Genomic DNA, 20,265 nt, shown 5'->3' with positions numbered 1-20,265 from the left:
AAAGTGGAGTACTGTACCTCAGATAGTAAAATATTGTTTTCTTTCTGCATCCTCCTAAAGATTTATTGGGTATATAATGTAAGATATTAGAGTATTGATAGATTTAAGCAAATTTAATGCTGACTTAATCGGGGAGTCTGAGTAACCTCAAAGTCCGGTTGCGTAACCGAGGAAGTACTAGGAGGATCGGTTTATAAATAAATAAATTTAAAAAATCAAACAAGCAGGGAATTTAAATGTGACAAACGCATTTATACACACGTATATATGCCTAGAATATTTAATTTATCCGTAGCGTTAGTGACTACATCCAGTGATGCAGAGGTGAATGTAGGTTTGCACGTTCTAATTCGGGCCTTCCCTAGTTACGCTACCGATAACGTCCTAAACTTACGCTATACGTGGGACGAGTAAGCGCTAGGTCTGGCCCACTCCACCTCTCTTCTCGTAAATCCGTGTTCGGGTAGATCTATTTCGAATAAAAACAATTTTAGAATTTGTTCTAACAAACGCAGATAAGAATTTGATAACCTTATAAATATTTAAACATTTTTGAATCGCGTTGAAAATCTTCCTAGTTATTTGCATATTATTTTCTTCCTCATCCGATTTTGTTATTTTGTAAATTTTTATGTAGTAAGAGCAATTTTTGGTTTGGAAGCAAACCAAAGAACGATATTCTTTCTTTCTATATAAAATATCTGCCCAGCATTGAAAACAGTAAGAAAATTTAACAATAAATTCGAATATACTCTAATTTCGTGTGTGAAAATAATTTGTTTTCTTCACGACTGTCTCCAAATGTCGACCATTTTAGTTATTTTTAGACTAGGAAGTGCACTTTACTTCGTACTGGAATGCGGTGAAAAATGAACACTTCGGTAAAGCCTTCAATTTTTGAGACAAATCCGTACCACATAATACTAACGAAACTTTCCTCGTTAATATTCATTGTACCGAATATCTAGCCGAATATTCCAAAAAATAAAACAATATTTAACTTCGACAACGTCTTTACCATTTTACCCGGTTAAATCTGTTTATATTCTAACTCGCGGAACTTAATAAACATCTATTTTTTTTAAATCAGTATCTGTTAATGATTAAATAAACTATTTTGAGAGAGAGACTTTTCTATTTTGAGCGAAACTCGATGCGGATTATACGAAGTTAATTCGATTCATACTAATTGCTCAACTTCTTGACAACTAAATGAATATCAAAACTTCCGATTCGCAGATGTTTAATTTAGCAATAATTACAGAAAGCGGTGCGCTAAATTCAATTGCTAATTTTAATTTCGTTTTGATTAAATGTCTACTGCCGAAAACTAATAATAACTATCGAATTAATTTCATATGTCATCAAATTTCTGTAATAAATAAAGTCTACTTTTCTTAAACTCGTTTATTTTCTAATCTTCTCCTTCGGTTTGTTTTATTCTAAACAATTTTTTTTTTTTGCATTTTATTCGCGAAATTAAAATTTTATATAAAATTTCGCCGAATCCGCAACGTAAACAAAATTTTATTTTTAGTCAGTACACGAATGTAAATTAAATTTACAGGGCCGGAACGTTTTAAAGTGTTTTCTAGTTTACAAATCTTTCAATAACTTACTACTTTACTGTTTTTTAAAGTAAGAAAAGCTACGTAGCAGCAGATGGTTCTTTTTATGGTTTTCATGACTAAATTCTAAATTTTTTAAAGTTTAATTTTATAAATTCTTTTATGTTTAAATTTAGATTAAGAATATTAAAATATTCCCTTATTTAATGTAACAGTATAACACTTAAAAATTTTTTTTTCTATTCTATATAATACACTGTTTTTGTCGATCTCAGTTACTTAATAGTTTATTTACTTTCTAAATAAATTAAGTGACAAATAAGTATTATTAATTTCGATCTTCGTGTCCGTAATTGAAGTTAACTTTTAAAAAAAGTAATCTTGTTGATTATTGTTTAACATTGTTGCTAAAAATATCTATTTTTTTTTTTTTTTTTTTTTGTTAGAAATAGAATAATCTATATCATGACTGATCTTCATGTGATTGACCGATCAACTAAGATAAAAGTAGAAAAATTCTACAAAACAGTGAAAATCTGTATATATCGATATGATAAATGACTAGAACATCGGTGGTATTTCCTCCCTATTTTTTCACCACAATATTGATGATAAAAGATACAAAGATGATGGGTAGAAAAAGGATGGCTCGCTCGAAGACATTCAAAATATTTCGACCAATCTATGTATCGATATTTTATTTGCCGATTGAAACATCTTCGGCAAACAATTATTCAATATAATATTTACATTTTTAAGAATTCGGTTTGAAATGAAAACAGATTGAAAATTAAATTAAATTATTTTTATTCGTCTTTCAAACATTACAATTATTTTAAAATTTACTGGCCACGACTGTAACGCATCTTTTTACATTAAAAAAATATTTTTTTTTTCTATTAATACAATGTTAAACGTCTGTACACATATATATTTTTTTAAATATCACAGTCATTTCGTATCGTTTTTCTTTTATAAAAAGATACATTTAATATCGAAACAGTTTGCTAAATTTTAATTTGTAAATAATTTATAACATTAGAACATCTCGGAATAATAATAATAATAATAATAATGTACAAAGTCTAACGTTTTAATGGTATTAGCTTCTTAACAAGGGATCATCTTCTAGTCCTTCGCCGTTGATGATAATTTGTTCGGGAGGTATACGGTATTTTGTTTCACGTTCTGAACTGTTAACTATTCCGTAACCGAAATATATAGCGAAACCTGAAATGAATAGGAAATTAGCTTCAAAAATTGTATTAATAAGCGATTTTATATTTATTAAATAATGTTTAACAAACTATACTACCCGTATATTTTCCTAAACAATAAATAATACTAATAATAATAATAATACAAAAAGAAAATTCATTAATAAAATTGTCACTTTTCATATTTTCCAATTTGTTTATAAGAGCTATGAAAGAAATTAACACAGGCTTAAAATGTAGAAAGTAATTAATTATTTTGCATAGTAATTGTTTTTTCTTCTTCTAATCGTGTTTTCCAAATGTTCTCTATTGGAGATAAAGGGCGAATTTGAAAGCCACTGTAGAAGAGGAATTTTCACCCCCTTCAACCAATTTAGCACAAGCTTAGCCTTACGTGCAATCCTACTGATAAATTTATTTATCATCAGGACATAACTCTTCAAAACTTGAAATTAAAAAGTTTCCACCGTATCAATATACACATCGGCAATAACAGTGTTTTTCGGAATACAAAGCTCACCAACTCCATCAGCAGACACGCACCCCCATACCACGACCTTAGAAAATCGGTGAAGTTTCCATCTAACGCATTCTGGTTTAAATACGCAATCTTTTATCACCAAACGTCGGACAAAAAGCACTTTCGTCACTCCAGATCACACATTTCCAATCGTCTATTTACCACTGCAAATGTCCTTTTGTCCACTGCATACGGCATTTTCGTTGTTTTTTTTTGTTTAGAAGAGGTTTTTATTTAGGAACCCGTGATTTGTAGCCTAATTCTGCTAACCTTTGTCGTGTGATTGTAGTAGACACATTCTTATCAATATCACTAGACCATTTTCGAGCTAAACTTGACGCCGAAAGAAATCTATCGATACGTAAAATTTGTTTAAGTAATACAATATCACCAGTAGCAGTAATTTTGGATCGACCCGAACGTTTCCTTGGGGTTTTAATGGCTCCATCTTACCTAATTCGTTTTAAGCATTTACTTATAACAACAAATGTTCTACCAATTCAAACGTAAGGCGTTCATTATATTGTTCTTTCATATTTTAAATGGGATTTTATGAATAGTAGTTGTATAATAATCCACATATAAGATCGAGGAACGGCTGTAATAAGAACGTCTGACGTTAAAATTAAACAAATGACTCAGCCTTAAAATCAATAAACAATAATTCAACTTAGTAATAGGAAACATTAAACATCGAAACTATATTCTAGCTCTATAAATTTCAAGGTAGTTCGCAAGGAATGGTACATGCCTACAAAAGATTCTGGAATAAAGAAACCGGATAAAATTTCTTAGAATTTATTAAGAATATTTCCAATATTTTTTCGACGTCATTACCAGGAGGCACGATTGACAAATCGACAACCAAGACTAAGAGATTTTTCGAGTAAACAAAATGGTGGAAGCCGGGAGTTTCAAAGCGTTTGTAATACGATTTATACGTTTTTCCAGAATAATACTTACGAACAAATGCGAAATGAGAGGAGAAATGAATGACGCTCAAAATAGTGTGTCTTCCAACAACTGCAAGGTGTCAGCGATCATTGATATTTTAAAGTAAGAGCTATTTCGTCGGATAGAGTTCTGCCTGATCGAGCGCAGGTGTTCAGACAGATGCTAAAACGGAAGAGTCAGACCGTATCGCGTTATATGCTTCGGTGATCAGTCGTTTCATTCAGACACTCGATGAGTATATATCATTCATTTTACATCTGCCCCTAGGAATAAACCGAGAAACCAAATTTCGTGATTGAGACGGCTATCAAATGGTTCCTTTTCAGTCCGTTCACTAATCTTATACGCGAGACCCAACCGAGCGTGAACTAATCGCCCAAAGTAACGAGGCACACCATGTTGATAATACTATACATCTGAAATTTTCACGTTCGTGCTGTTTACGGGTATGAGAAATTTGCAAGTCTTATATTATTTAGTAAAATTACGCAAAAAGACTTACAAATCGGCTTTCGACTTTTGTTATATTCTTTATGAAATTCCCTACATGAAAAAATCCAGCAACGTGTTGCTTACCTTTCCCGGCAACATTTGGAGGCGCCATAAGTTATGATATTAAAAAGCTTGTTATATTTTTAACTATTATAAAATAGTAAAAAGCTTGATTTTGAGGGCAGAGACGAGCTTTATAAAAAATTGCAAATGCTAATAACGAGTAAAATCGTCATTAAGTGTGACCTCACTAAATACACGCCCAATTTATCTCCCCACCTCCTTGACCTTTAACCACCAAAATTTAATAGCATCAATCCACCTAATAAACAAACCTCCCTGCAAAATTTCATAAATTTTCGACAAAAGCTATAGGAGAGGATAAACAAAATCGTGCCCCCACACACAGAAATTACCTCTTAACTTTTTTTGCATTTCTCGACGTTTCAAGTCCGAGCCCAAAAATGTAAAAATCTGGGGCCGCCATACTTTCCCTCTGTTATATTCCAGCATGAAAAGTAATGAAATGAAACTAAAATATAGGCCTACATCTTTTTCACTAATCTCAACTGCATAGAGAATATACAGTATTCTTTATAGCGCATTTAAAAGGCAAATCACGTTTATAAACTTGTCAAATGACTTGTTTTTCAATAAGTAATTTTAATATAAACCGTTTATTAAAACATATTCACATTCTTTTCTTTTTAAACTTAACATATTTCATCTAATATTATCTCACTGTATAAATATCAGATATTCTGACACTCGCTTCACGTCGGTTTCAAATCAGAGTAAAACTGATTTTGATAGTAAAATCAGCACTTGGTTTAAAATAAGAAGGTACAGTACATCTACAGGTTTTTGTATCTACATCTTGTCTAAAGCTGGAGGCTAAAAGAGTTTACGTAACACGCAAACAGGTTTATTACAAAATGCTCACAAGAAATGAAAATATGATATTCCATTGTTATAGCGATCCAAAAATGATACAAGAAAAATTTACGTACCTTTACGTGACACCTTAGAAGTTGCTAATGTACAGTACGGTACATCTCGCTAATGCCATTCCTTACGTAAAGGTGTGCCAGATTAGCGAACGTGTCGAATTACTGTGCGCGTGTACAGTACTGTGCATTGGAAATAGATTCTCTTCGGAGGCAGACAAGCAAATAATATGGTAAATTGACACGCAATGCTGTACACAGAAATGAAACCCGAGTAAACAGGAAAACAATGTGTGAAATGAATATTTTCATGTAAATGGAAGAGCATAAACGATCACACGGGCGATATGCCGGATAATTGAGAAGCGGATTATCAAAAGTGTACTAAAATTTGAAATCAAAACACGTTTCTGTTTGTAGATTAAGCATTAGAAAAACTATAAGTAGCATATGAGGTCAAAAAAATTGAAGCATCCTAAAATATCTCATCATTACGAAATATTAGATGAATAATGTGGAAAGATAGATAATTGATAACAATTTCAAAGCAGACAAACTCATATTTCGAAAGGATTATACAGAGCAGTATGTAGTAGTCACATTTGGTTACAATACACGAGGAAATACGGCTTGGCATGGAATAAACAAGGCTTGGATATTGTAGATTTTCCAAGCCCGTTGCAACTGCTGCTCGAGATATTGAAGGTTCCACGACGACTTCAACTGACGTCCGAGATATTCCACTCACGTTCAATCGGGGAAAGATCCAAAGAGAATGCCGACAAAAAAGTATAAACATGACCAAAACATTCTTAGGAAACACGAGCAGTATGTGGGCAAGCATTATCTAGTTAGAAAAGTGCCCTTCGCAACATTTCATAAAGGCGACATAACACGGGTGTTTGCAAGATCGCTCGAATTTATCGCCGCGGTGTTAAGGCTTCTCTATCGTTACAACAGTGGAAAAGTGTCTTAGGAAATCGCTTTTCATAGTACGAGGCCAGGAATTCTGGAAGTTTGCCACTCCACAACAGACTGTAATTTGGATTGCTGACCTTTCTTCCTTTATACACGAATACGAGTCATCTGAGATCAAGTAGAAATGAGATTCTTCACTGAACACGATGAGACACTATTCAGCGCCTCTCCACGTCTGTCGGTCACGGCACCATTACAGACGACGTTGACTATGCCGTCTAGCCAATGGCAAACGACAACGAATAGAGTTGTGGCTCATCGAAACTTCTTGCGATGGCGCGGATAAGACAGGACACGGAGAGATGGAGAGCAAAACTGTTGAATCATTCTGGGCTTGTCTCGTTATCCGACGATTTTCTCTAGCAGTAAGTCTTCCCGAGCCCATCATAAAATTGTATTGGATGTCATCCTGCATCCGTTGCTTCCAACATCTTGCTACTGCTGTCCCAGATACCAAGCTATTCTTCTGAACGACCATCTCCTTCCTACAGTCCAATGACACGACCCCTCTCAAAGTCGTGTATTTGATAAGGTGCTCGACTAGGTCTTCGAGGCAATTATCACTCGCAATTGCGACCGACTAACACAGATAAGCAAGGTCGGATTGTCACAGAGTGTCTGATGGCTCTTATATAGATCGTTTAAACTATTAGTGGCGAAACTTGTCATTTGTATATCTCCTTGGAACGTACTTGCAAACTGCATTTGAAATCAAAGAATCTAGAAATAATTTAAGGGGATGCTACGACGATTATATCAAAGAATGTATTTATAAATATAAATTTATAATTTTAGTTGAAACTCAAAAATAACAATGTTATTTTTAAACTTTGCAGATTAAAATGTGTGTGATGCGCGTTCAAAGTTTTCCCAAAAATATGGCTGCTTCACCGGTCCTAATATTAGTTACATTTATTCTCTTCGTGTCGTAGAATGATAGTTTATATAGGGTACTTTAATTTGGCAGCCGTCGAATCTTATCAAACTTTTTGTTTCGGTAAAGCTTTGTAGATAGCGTATAATAGTGTTATATTTTCTTTTTCAATACTCTATTTCGCTATCGCAAGAAAATATATTAAGATTCCATAAAATAAATTCACTATAGTCTCTTTCTATTAAATTTTTCACCGTATTTCGATTAATTTTCTGTTAGTGGGCGTCGCTATCGACAATATATTTGATGTTTCTAAAGCAAGTTTTGTTTATATCCTATAAAAAAAGAACAAGTCTTACAGGATATTTTATGATCGAAATAAATGAATATAATGTATCTACGTGCTTCAATTATTTGTGTATTAAATACTTACACTAAAAAAAAAAATAATATAAAATACAACTAACGTGTTAAAAGTAAAATTACTTCAATAAATTCTTTAAAGGATTATAACTGAAAATGAGAAATTGGTTTCAAATTATCAAAGGAATTCGATACGGCTGAAATTTCAGTAATAGATGAGTCAAAATTGAACGAGCAATTATTTATTGCGACATGGTCACGGTACCGGGCTGCAATTTTTAATTTATTTAATTTAAAATATATGCTCTCTACCCCAAATTAGTAGTGGCTTGCCCCTGTACATCATACTTTTCCTTTAACAATAGAGTCGTGCCCGCCATCTTACACCTTCCCGGGAAAATTTTTGAATTAAAACAATGCGACTTCCGGTACGTACCGGGGCTTCCTGCCACTAAAGTTTCCATATCTGGTCTCGTTATTCATCTACCTAACTCCGTTCTGGAGGTTAAGAAAAGACGGACGACAGTGGGAATTTATAGGTCAAACCGCTGCTCAATAATTTAATCGATTAAATGATATATGTAGAAAAATCACTTTTATAGTTTACAAACATCATTTGAATTTGTACCGGTAGGAATTTTTATCTAAATACATATATATAAGAAAGATAACTATCAACATTAATTTATTAAAGATATTTACATGCAAAATACAACTTTTCAAGTAGTGGAATGAATTTGGAACTAAAGTTCATTTATATCTATAAATATTACAAAATATTAAAACAATTTCGATGATTAAGATTAACTGTAAGTAAAAATTCTACTGAAGAAATTTAATTCCAAATTCGATTTATGAAAATACTTCAATTATTATGGAGAAAATATAGATCTTGTGGAAATACTTATTCTCAAGAAATCGATAAGTAATCGTGAAAAAAAGTATTCTGAATTCTTACGAAAATATTAAATTTAGAAAGAATAGTTTAAATTATATTTTTTTTAATATAAAATCATTGTATTCAAATTTTAAGACACACACACATACACACACACACACACATATATATATGATGCATTTATTTGTGTGTGTCTGAAAATTTGAATACAATAATTAAGCAATTAAGTTATATATATATATATATATATATATACATACACACACACTGTATATTACTTAAGTCTACAGTTATTTAGCCCATGTTTATACAGACGAGCAAACAAAAGACAAAAGCTTATATACATATATATCTAATTCATTCTGACACCGTGTTTGTATGTGTACACACACACACGATACTGTACAGTACCTATCGTAGTTTAAGAGTTTTCTTGTAGCAGAAGAATTCATTTTGTCGAAAGAAAAATCAAAATCGTTTATCATGACTCGACAATCTTCAAAAAATCACGTAAACGTTTTAAGTAAGAAACAATAATTTCTATATCAAGCATAAATATTTTGTTTCACGTTAAAACGATGTAGGAGTTACGTATTAATTCGTAGGAGTACAATTTTATAGAAGTAAATAAACAAGCCAAATAAAACCCCGCAAAATAATCGTTAAATAATGGAGAACATTTATCATTATTGTCAACAATACATCTATACTCTGTAATCTAAAACTAGGGGGAAAATATACAAATTTACAGTATGACTGATATAGAAATTGCATTATTTTTGAACGAATCCGATCCAGTTGTCTGGCGATAAACACTAAATTCTAAACTCGATACTCAACTCAACTCAAGCTTATTCTACATTTTTTTTTTAAGGGTAAAGTTGTCAATTAACTTTCGAAAATATACTAAGAAATTTAAAGCGATATCATTATTGATTTAGTAGCAACTAAATATAAAAGTAAATATATTTATTTATTCAACGAAATTAGTTTTTACAATATATTACTACTACATATTTTAACTTATTCCTTAAAGCGTAACACTTGGAAAATTGTCTAAAAGGCAAAATTTATTCGGAAACAATAGTAAAAACAAACATCAAATGGCGATAGTGTAGATCTTATCTAAAGTGTGTATTTTGAACGGGAAAAACGTTATTACAAGATTGTCAAAATCAAGTTATTTCTTTATATTTTAAGAGTAATAATTTTTTTTTTAAACTTTGAAAGATTTGAATATTGGGTCTAAATCCAACTTTATAATGTGTAAATTTGTATTTGAGGAAGAAGGGGAGAAGTTACTTGGGAAGAATTTCTTAAAGGAGAAAGATATATTTTTAATTCTTTGTGGAATGTCATTTTCGAGAGATTTATTTAGCTTTTAACTTTTTATAGTTGGTATTTGTCACTTTGCACTAGCACTCTTACTTTTTACATTTAGGTATAAATAAATTATACGATGCAAGTACAGGTCACGTTTGAAGAGGAGGAGGAGGAAAAAAAGACAAATAATTGAAGTAAAATGAACTTTAAAACATTGAGAAAAACTAATGCCGATAAGCAGTTTTTGATAATAAAACGACGAGCTATCACACGATTCTCTTATCAAATTAATATCTGACAAACTTTAGATATATTGAATTTATCTACCGACGATCAAATTTACCTGCTATTTAATCTAATAAATTACGATATATTGTCGAACTAGTTAAAGCTAACTTTCGATTTTAAAACAATTGTTATAATCAATTTATTCGACCATTTAATACATGCGCCAATTAATATACAGTATACACTTAAAGTAACACCAGACATATACTGTAATATATAACCTATGGTGTAAAATCGATCGATTCTATTTATTTATACAACGAATGAAAGGGAATGAATTAAGTCGAACAATGTTGGCAATTTCAAGATCGATTCGGAGCGATAGTGATAACTATTCATACCATGAAGCTTGAGATTTATATTGATATATTTTACAGAAATTTGCATGCAATAATAACAATGCATTAACATTATCTTCACGTATCTTGTTTTCGATATTAAAACGTATTTTAGATTCTAAGATGGCTATATTTTTTTCTATTTTGAAAAGTTAGGAAAATAAAATATAAGCAATAAAAACAATTTACATATAGTTAAAGTAAACAAAATGTAAAATTTTCAAATTTTTTTAAACTTAAATTGTGTATTAATCGTCTTTTTGCCTTGTATTCTCTTAATTACTAACGCATTTAGGTTTTGTAGCTGGTCGTATAAAAGTGTATTGGGTTAACAGTAGCGGATTATGTTCCTTTGAGGCCCTAGGCGCAATTTTGCTATAAGGCCCTTTAAGTAAGGCCTTTTTTTTAATATTAAAAATACAATAAAATCGACAATTTGCGAGTTGTATCACTGTTCTTGCCGGAGTGCAAAATACTGTATACGCTTGTTTTTGCTGTCATTTTTCAGGCCTCTCGTTCTACATTTCTTCAAAAATCAGTACTCCGAATTTCACTTTGAGATTAAAAAAGAAAAAAGTTTGCGGTCGTTCACCTCCATCTTCGTAAATACCCGAAGTAATTTTCTTTTTATCTCGTGCAGGTTTAATCATACACAAAAAAGTTTATTCTGTTAACGTTTTAGTATCGTGGAATGTGTGATAATTTATTCAGAAAAAACAATTAAAAAGTAAAATGTTGTATATAAAAAAAAAAAAAAAATTAAAGCTTCTTCAGTTAATACTGTTCTGAAAGTGAATCAAAGTCAAATGCAATGTTTGGGTTAGGAAGGTTTCATTATTCATAACATAATAACAATAATAATACAAATCAATTAGGTTATTTCATAATATTTTGGAAACATTTTTAGAGATGTAATAAAATATAGAATGTATGGGATTATTTATGCTAAGTGAGAAAACATTGTATTCTGTAAGACGTTTAAGTTTCCTTCTGTTGTCACAATATTAAAGTTTTGTATCCTTGTTTTTCTAGTGTATGCTATACATGCCTGATCTCTACTGTCTCTAATCATTAGGCTATAAATTAAATCTGCAGTGTGGGAAGTAGTCAAAAAGGAATATTCCTACACAATTTTAATAATATATTATGCTACCAAGAAAGACCAGTGGGTGGGTGAAAAACGCTTCTTTTATTCTGATGCTAAGGTAATCCATGGAAACAATTTTCGCTTAATTCTATTGTTTAAATAGTTAAATTTTGAGACTGAATATCCACTGTTACACATAGAAGTCATAATTATTTCTAAGTGATTTTAAATGCAATGTGAAAAAGAAAAAAGCATTTGTAAGTCCTCTGTATGTGTGATACAAATATCAGGCTTATTAAAAAATTAGCTGATGTATTTTCTCTACATGTGCATGTTTATCAATAAAATTTTATAATTAATAATTTTATTTTATGTCAATTGAAATTTTCTTAATTATGTGAAAGCCTGCAATTTTTTTAATTAAAAGTGTTTGTGTAGTATTGATACAATTATTTGAAATGAAGCTTTACTAGCAGCTGCATTCATTAACTGTATCTGCTACAATGAAACAACAAGGACAAAGTCAACTTTACGATAAAGCTGAATTATAGCCTTTATTTGATATTAAAGAGTTATTCCGAATGTATTATGATGCACTGCTTTTTAACTTATTTTTATTCTGAAAATAAAAATGCTTATTTTATGTTTACTGCATTTCACATCACAACTGAGAATGAAAGTATTCTCAAATATAAATAACATTTTCAAGGAATGAATGAATATATTTTTTTCTGTATCTGTTATAACATACAAAATACAAATATATATATATATATTTTTTTTTCACTAACAAAAACACTACAAAAACATATTTGTGTGCATCAAGTTATAATTGTAATTTGTAATTTTGAAAACAATTTTTTCTTCAAAGTCTAATAACAATTTAAATTTTAAATTACTATTTTCTATCTTTAGAACAGATTTATTTTACTATTTTTGACAATTTTACAAATATATAGCAATTAATATTTGATTACTTAAAACTCAGGAAACAGTTATTAATTTAGATTTCTTTTAAACCAATTTCTAAATTTGAAATTTTTATTTCTAAAATAACTACATGTTCAAATTTGTAGCATTAATTTATATTAGTAAAATTAAATGAAATATAAGAGAATATACATTTGGTATTTAAGTTTTTTATTTATGAGTTTCAAACCTTTCTGAGTTTTTAGAACTATTTTAACCAAAATTTCATAATTTCAATTCTACTTATACCAGGTGTAAATTTCTCTTAAAAGTCAACATAACTTTCATTTAAAACAATGAAAATAAATAAAATGAAAACAAGCAATTATTAATTCTAACATTGACACAATGCCAGGCTGCAATTTTTAATCATATTTTAAATTTTTGATGTAATAATCCAATTAAAAGCAACTGATGTTTTATATATATATGTAATGAATAAGTAAACACACAATATAGGATAAGAAATAATAAAAAGTAGAATATAGTCAATCCTTAATTTTGTATCACCATTTGTTCACTTCCAAAGTTGACACTAAATCATAATGAACTGAATTAAAGCAACAATGCTTAACAATGAATTATATATATTTCACTTAACAATGAATATATATACAAGAATGAGATCTACATAGAAGTTGACGCATTTGAGACTTTTATTGCAAAATCATGTGATTTTCAATGTCTTTTACAAATGCAAAATGATAAATTTAGAAACTAGCAGATACTGAAAGGTTCTCTAGTATGTATGGAGGAGATTTATTCACAAGTATTCCTTAACACTTTAAGATGATGGTGCTATTTAACAGGGCACTATTTTGAGGTTTGACTAAACACTGTACACAATTTGTAATAATATCCCACAACAGATATAAGACTAAAAACACTTTCAACTGTTTTAAGAAAAAAAATCTATGTAAGTGTTACATACAACGCACATTTTATACTTCTTTTCTGATGCAACTTGTCTACATACTTTGCAAGTATGATAAAAACTGAATACAACACAAGTGCACTTTACAGCAAGTCATTTCATGTTAGACTGTACTTAAATAGACTCAGACTACTGAAACTGAAAATAAAAACAACAAAAATGTGAAAACAAATGTTCTATGTTACATCTCATCTTTCCTCCTCATCTCTCAACCTGATAATGAGGTAAATTGAATAAAGTCCATCATCAGGAGGATTCAAGAATCAAGTCTTATTAAACATTTGTTAGAAGAAATTTATAAACCTAGTATAGAAGAAAACTGTAGAAATTATAAATTCTGAATTATTAACTAATGCCTGGAGATTATTACTTAAATAACCCATTGCATTATTTTTTGTACTTTTGATCTTTGGTTAATTTAAATTCTTCCAATGTTAGCATTTTACATTTTGCAATTGTTCTCTTACTTTATAACATTTATATTTTTAATTAGAATTCTGTTCAGAATTTGAAAACTACTTCAAACTGCTAAAAACATTTGTTAGTCTTATGTTTATTGCCATACTAAAATTGTACTTATTCTATTTTTTAGTATTTAAATATAGCACTTCATTAGAATTAGTAATAATAAAGTTTTTGTAATTCAAAATTCCAAACAATAAATTGTATTTAATTATGATAATTACAAAACAAAATAATCAAATAATTACTAAATGATGAATTTGAATTATGATCAGTCCAATATTAGTAATATCACAAGTGACTGTCTAAATGTCAAAAGAATTGTCTTGGCTCTAAAAATACTTTACTCTTTCCTTGCTAACATAATGTAAATAAAGGAAAAAAACATGCATTTTTCAATATTCTTATCTTTATACAGTGCATTTTAAATGTATTAGAAAAGAAAATTATTATATACTGTACCTTAAAAACAACAGTTAACATCCAAAATTTGCTAAATTAAAAAAATATTATTATTATTATTATGTATCTAGCACAATTATTCAAATTAATTTGTATTCAAAAACGTTTGAATTCTTGATGTTCCATAATTAGAACAATTACAAACCTGAAGATCTCGGTAGAGAATTGAAAACGATCGTTTATTTAGTTGAATTCGTCTCTACCGGAAACTTAAAGGTTTAGGAGCGAGAATGCTACTTTGTATCAAATGTTTTGTATCTAATGAGAGCAAAAAGTACTAAAACACACAATGAATCTTAAATAAGTAGTACTAGTGCAGTTGTATGTCTTTTGGCAAGTTGAAACTATATTAAAAAACCCCCCAATTTGGATATTGTTTCACAGTCAATTAATCAAAAGATCATCAGCCATTTAGAAAAACCAGATCACTTCTGTCATTATTACTTCTATTTACTTTCTACTACTTTTACTCTTTGATATTTATTGTATATGCAATAAATACAAGTTTCAGATTAAGCTATACAGAGCAGTCATTGAAATCACAATCATTCTTCTACCAACAATTCAAAATTTTAAATTCTAATTTGAAATAGTTTAAGAAAATTATATTTTATTACATTATAAAATAAGACTAAATATTTACCTATAGCCATCCATATTGCAAATCTTGTCCAAGTATTTTCAGGTAAATACAATATTAAATAAATATTGATAAATATACTTAGTAATGGGGTAAATGGTACAAATGGCACCTATTTTAAAAAAAATGATTACTTTTTAGAAAAAATGCATGTCTTATATATTAATTTTTTAAAATTTACCTTAAAATTTGTTTTCTCTTGATTTTTAGGTTGAAGACTAAGAGCTATAAAAGCTACAACAACTAACACTGTAAGCAAACACAATCCTATTATTATACCTATGTTTTTCTCTAATATTTTATTAAAGAAGAAGCATAAAATAACATCGATGCCAATTAAGAGTAATCCTGCAAATAAAAGTATTTTAAAATATAAAAAATTTTTACTATAAAATAGTGTCAAAATTTTTTAACTTTTTAAATTTAAAATTTTATTGTTAAAAACAAACAAAAAATATTAAAAAATTAACTGTTAATTAATCAATTTTTGAGACAACTGCTGTATTAAAAAAAAATATCATTAAATACAGCTGTTTTTATTTTAAATGTTGTAATATATGAGTTATGAGTCTCTTAATACCACAGCTTATTGTTGTAATACCCCTTTATATATGTACTGTGGATGTCATGACGACAATTGTTTAGATCAAGTGAAAATTCACACCTAAGGCGTTAAGAAGCATTTTAAGTAACTTTTTATTTCCAGCTAGCACTTTCAACATAGATAAGAATGTTATCCTCAGGCAGTAATTAAAAACAGTTACTTAAAAACGCTCCTTAATGCTTTTGGTGTGAATTTTTGATTGAGCTAATACCCCTTTATAATATCACAAATCTATAAATAAAAATAATAAATAATCTATAAATAATAAAAATAATTTTCATAAAACATTCTTATTTGATAAATGAACAATTTCTTTTTATAACTTTTGTATGAGCAACAATAAAAACATAACATTTTTGATCAACGTATTTAGTTATTGATTGAAATTTTATATTTTTATCAATTTTTTTTAATCAATAGTTGATAAATGTAAACAAAACTTATGTTTTGTTTACATTTGTTTACATAATGTTTTGTTTACATTTATCAACTATTGATAAAAAAAATTTAATTCACTTAGCATTGAATAATGAAACTAGACTCATGAAACAGTTAATAACTTTAATAAATAAAAACAGCTTCTAATTTCCTTAAATATTTTCAGAAACTTAATACAGTAATACCTTGGTTTTCGTTGACTTCGGTTATTGTTGGTTTCAGTTTTCGTCAATTTTTTTCGCAAAAAAATTTGTCTCAGTTTTTGTCAACTGCCTTGGATTTTGTTGGCGTGCTCAAGTGACCTTGCTGCTAATTTTGCGAAAACAAAGGGTGACCAATGCGTTTTCCGGCGCAGTGTGGCGTTATTTCTCATGTGAACATTACCCCGTGACAGCCCACCATTGGCCAATGGTTCCGTTCCCTGAACACTGGGCATTCGGTTGTAGGTTCGCACTTTGCCAGGGCAGGCTGGCCACGTGAAGTTTTCCGGGTTTTCTCCACGTCTGTAACACCTGAATAGGGGCCAGTTATCCTTAAATGGATTTCCTGGAAGGGATTATTCCCTGCGATACAACCATTATAAATGCATACAACTACTATTAAATGACAATTATGTCATACTTTACCACGGGGCAATATAGGCTAGAAGCTCGTGTCCAACTAGCTTCTACAAGACAAGACATTTCCCTGCATGTCTAGCAGAACAATTCCATTGCTTTCATCTTAATGCTAATTATCTTATCTTTAATCTTAATGCTTTTATCTTTATGCTAATTAGTTTTTTATATTAATTTCTCACTGTTTTTAGTATTTAATGCTATATTAATTCTCTATAAAATGTGTTTTTGGTATGTATTTTGGAGTGCTGGAACAAATTAATTGGATTTACATTGATTCATGTGGAAATAATTGCCTTGGTTTTCGTCGGTTTCGGATTTCACTGATTGTTTTTGGACAGATTATCGACAAAAACCATGGTATCACTGTACTTATCTACAGAAAAATTTTCAGAGGTGTCATTTCTTCAAGAATTATTTCTTGAAGAACTGCCACCTCTGCCTGAAGCATATGCTTGCTTTGCTGGTGCCTTGAACCGGTTCTATTACTTTATAGTAGCTATAGACAACACACATCATTATCACAAATACTTATCATTTATCAATATATAGTGTATATTATAAACATACACAAAAACGGCAAAATATAACATAAATTATGTATACAGAATGTTTAGAATTACAGTATGAGCCAACAGAACAATAATCAATACTGTAGTTCTGATTTGATGACAATGTTAGACCACAAATTCATAGGTATGAATATAGGTTTCAGATGGCATCAAGAACATATGAGATAAACATTACAGTTATTTTTGTGCACACAGTCATCATTAATATCATTAATTTTGAATAAGAACCCATCAGTATGTATGATAAAGATAAGTTTGCTATGCATTAGACATAGCTGGCCCAGTTCAGTGTTTAATGTGATCGGTTCAGGTCAAGTTTGTAAATTAAAAAAAAAAAAAAAAAGAGAATGAGATAAGGGTATATCTCATTCTTTTCCTTTTAATTTTACAAACTTGTACTTACTTTATATATATATATATAAGCTAGACCTCAACAAATTAATGTTTCTAATATATATTTTTGTTAAATGAACTTCTGTGACTTTTATATGTTCTACTTTGGACATCTCTAACTTTGATTCAAATTATGCTACTGCTCATAACAATTCTTCAAAAGCATGTGTCCCTATTAATATTTTTCTGATGAAGTTCTGATAAATTTTATATATTTATACATGTTGCACTTGTTATGAGTTTACAGAAAAAACATACAAATCAATCCAGATTTCAGTTTGAAAACAATGAAAATATATTCGTTATATGAACCACTCTTCACATAATACTTGAAATCATTCATTCTTAAACATTTTGAAAGATTAATTTATACTATTAAAAATAAAAATAATTTTAATTTTACTTTATTTTTTATATCTATAATAAACAGAGCTTAAATCTGTTAAAAGTGTTATATGTGATTTCATAGATTAGAGATGAACCAAAATACAATGCTTTATCCATGTATCTTCTGATTTAGAAATACAGTATAAATTTATCCAATTAATGATGTCTCAACTGATTGGATGTGGAGTAATAGCTAGAGCAGTATTAGAACAGTCAATTGGTAAGTTTATGCTGCTTTGATAAAGAGGAAATATTTATAGAAGATGCTAGTGATGAAAGCAGCAACCCATATGTATACTTTACTTCTGATTGCTTGCAAAAGACTGCATTAACAGAAGGTAGATCTCTGATGGAGAAGCAATAAGAAGAAAGTTTGAGAGTAAAGGGAATGATTACAGATGTCCATATAAGTAGTTTACAACAACATAAGACATACTCCAGTCTATTAGACTAGTGTTTCTCAACTGATAAAAATATAAGCATTACTCTTGAAACGTCTGTATTAGAAATACAAAAAATAATACTATTTATCATTACTTATTATTCTTAATTATTATAATTTATCTACATATGATTTTAATTTATTTCACTTTTCAGCAATTGATGTAGCAATATGTCCTGAGTATAACTATTATAATTTGACATTTTATTATACTCTAAATATTAGTTTTATTGCACTTTAACAACTAGTGAAAAGGATGTTTCTGTTGCTATTCTTGTTGTTTCTTGTTATATAGTAACCTCATTATTGATTTTGTTGACTACTTTTATCTTCACTTTTAATCTTGGATTGTAATTATCAATAATACTAACAGACTTTATCAAGTAATCCATTAAACACACATCTAACTGCAAAATCATTAATACTTTTGTGGTTTTATAAGTGATTCATTGTTTGGAATTGAACCTAATTCTAATTTTTATTTCAAAATCAGTTCCAAGATATAGTTGCAACTTATGTTCCACCAATTCACATAAGTTGCAACTATATCTTGAATTAATCTGAAACATTAAATTAACTGTTATGTTTGTTATTATCTTCTGTTTATCCATGCTATATCAGATGCAGCACTTTAGTTTCATAGAAACAAAAACTAAAGTAAGAAATTATTTAGATATTACTTCAACTTATCATCGTCATTAACTAAACTTAATCAAAGAATTGCTGTTTCAAAATGTAAAGTCAAAATTCTCATTCAACAGATTATATAATCACATTTTGCTAATTGTAATTTTTCACCTAACAATTTATTACTTCTACTGTATTTATATATTTGGCTGCAATCTTTATTAGTTACTAATTTTTTCTTTATTTTTCACATAAATATAAAATACTTTTACTTATATATAGTATGATTATACTTGTTAAATAAAGTTATTCTAAAATTTTAATTTTTTAATTTATATGCTTTTCATTAACAAGGACATATCTACATATGTAATTTATTGTATTCTGCATAAATACAAAATACAAAAAACATTTTCTATTTCTGAAAATAAATAAATACAATTTCATAAAAATTTAAATTAAAAAATTTACCTATAAATGAAATTAACAGTACGGACACTCTACTCGAAAGCTTTGTTGGGTTTTTCAGTTTCAAAAGATTAAAGATCTGATATAAATAATTCCGTGAGACGGAAAAATTTTCATATACTATACTAGAGTTATTATAGTGTACTTCTCTCATCCTATTCGATTCGGATAAATCGTCATCTTCGGAAGTTGAATTCTGCAGCATCATATTAGTTGGTTTATATCTGAAAGTAATCCCTTTTATTAATAAAAACTTATTTTTTAAATAAATATTATTTAGATTTAATATTGAAAATTATTTCATATTTTTAATTGAAGAAGAAATTGGAGAAAATAACTTTTTTTTTATTGTTTCAATGTAAAGATTATGATTTTATTATTTAACATGTTTTTAAAAAGCTTA

The 20,265-nt window shown here is 29.1% G+C and overlaps 1 protein-coding gene across 1 annotated transcript in view; it reads right to left on the bottom strand.

The window, feature by feature from the left end:
- Nucleotides 1-2,553: 2,553 nt before the first annotated feature.
- LOC136978586 (high affinity cationic amino acid transporter 1-like) overlaps nucleotides 2,554-20,265 on the bottom strand; it is a 49,922-nt gene continuing 32,210 nt past the window's right edge. The window contains exons 11-14 of the mRNA XM_067274319.1: nucleotides 19,866-20,086; nucleotides 15,496-15,662; nucleotides 15,318-15,426; nucleotides 2,554-2,798 (exon numbers count right to left, since the gene is read on the bottom strand). Coding sequence (XP_067130420.1) covers nucleotides 2,671-2,798; nucleotides 15,318-15,426; nucleotides 15,496-15,662; nucleotides 19,866-20,086 — 625 coding nt within the window. The 3' untranslated portion in view covers nucleotides 2,554-2,670. The remainder of the gene's footprint in view (nucleotides 2,799-15,317; nucleotides 15,427-15,495; nucleotides 15,663-19,865; nucleotides 20,087-20,265) is intronic.

Source organism: Centruroides vittatus, unplaced genomic scaffold, assembly GCF_030686945.1.
Source record: "Centruroides vittatus isolate TY-2023 unplaced genomic scaffold, ASM3068694v2 contig_546, whole genome shotgun sequence".
Taxonomy (NCBI): Eukaryota; Metazoa; Arthropoda; class Arachnida; order Scorpiones; family Buthidae; genus Centruroides; species Centruroides vittatus.
Note: the sequence above shows the minus strand (reverse complement) of the source record. Positions and strands in the feature narration are given on the sequence as shown.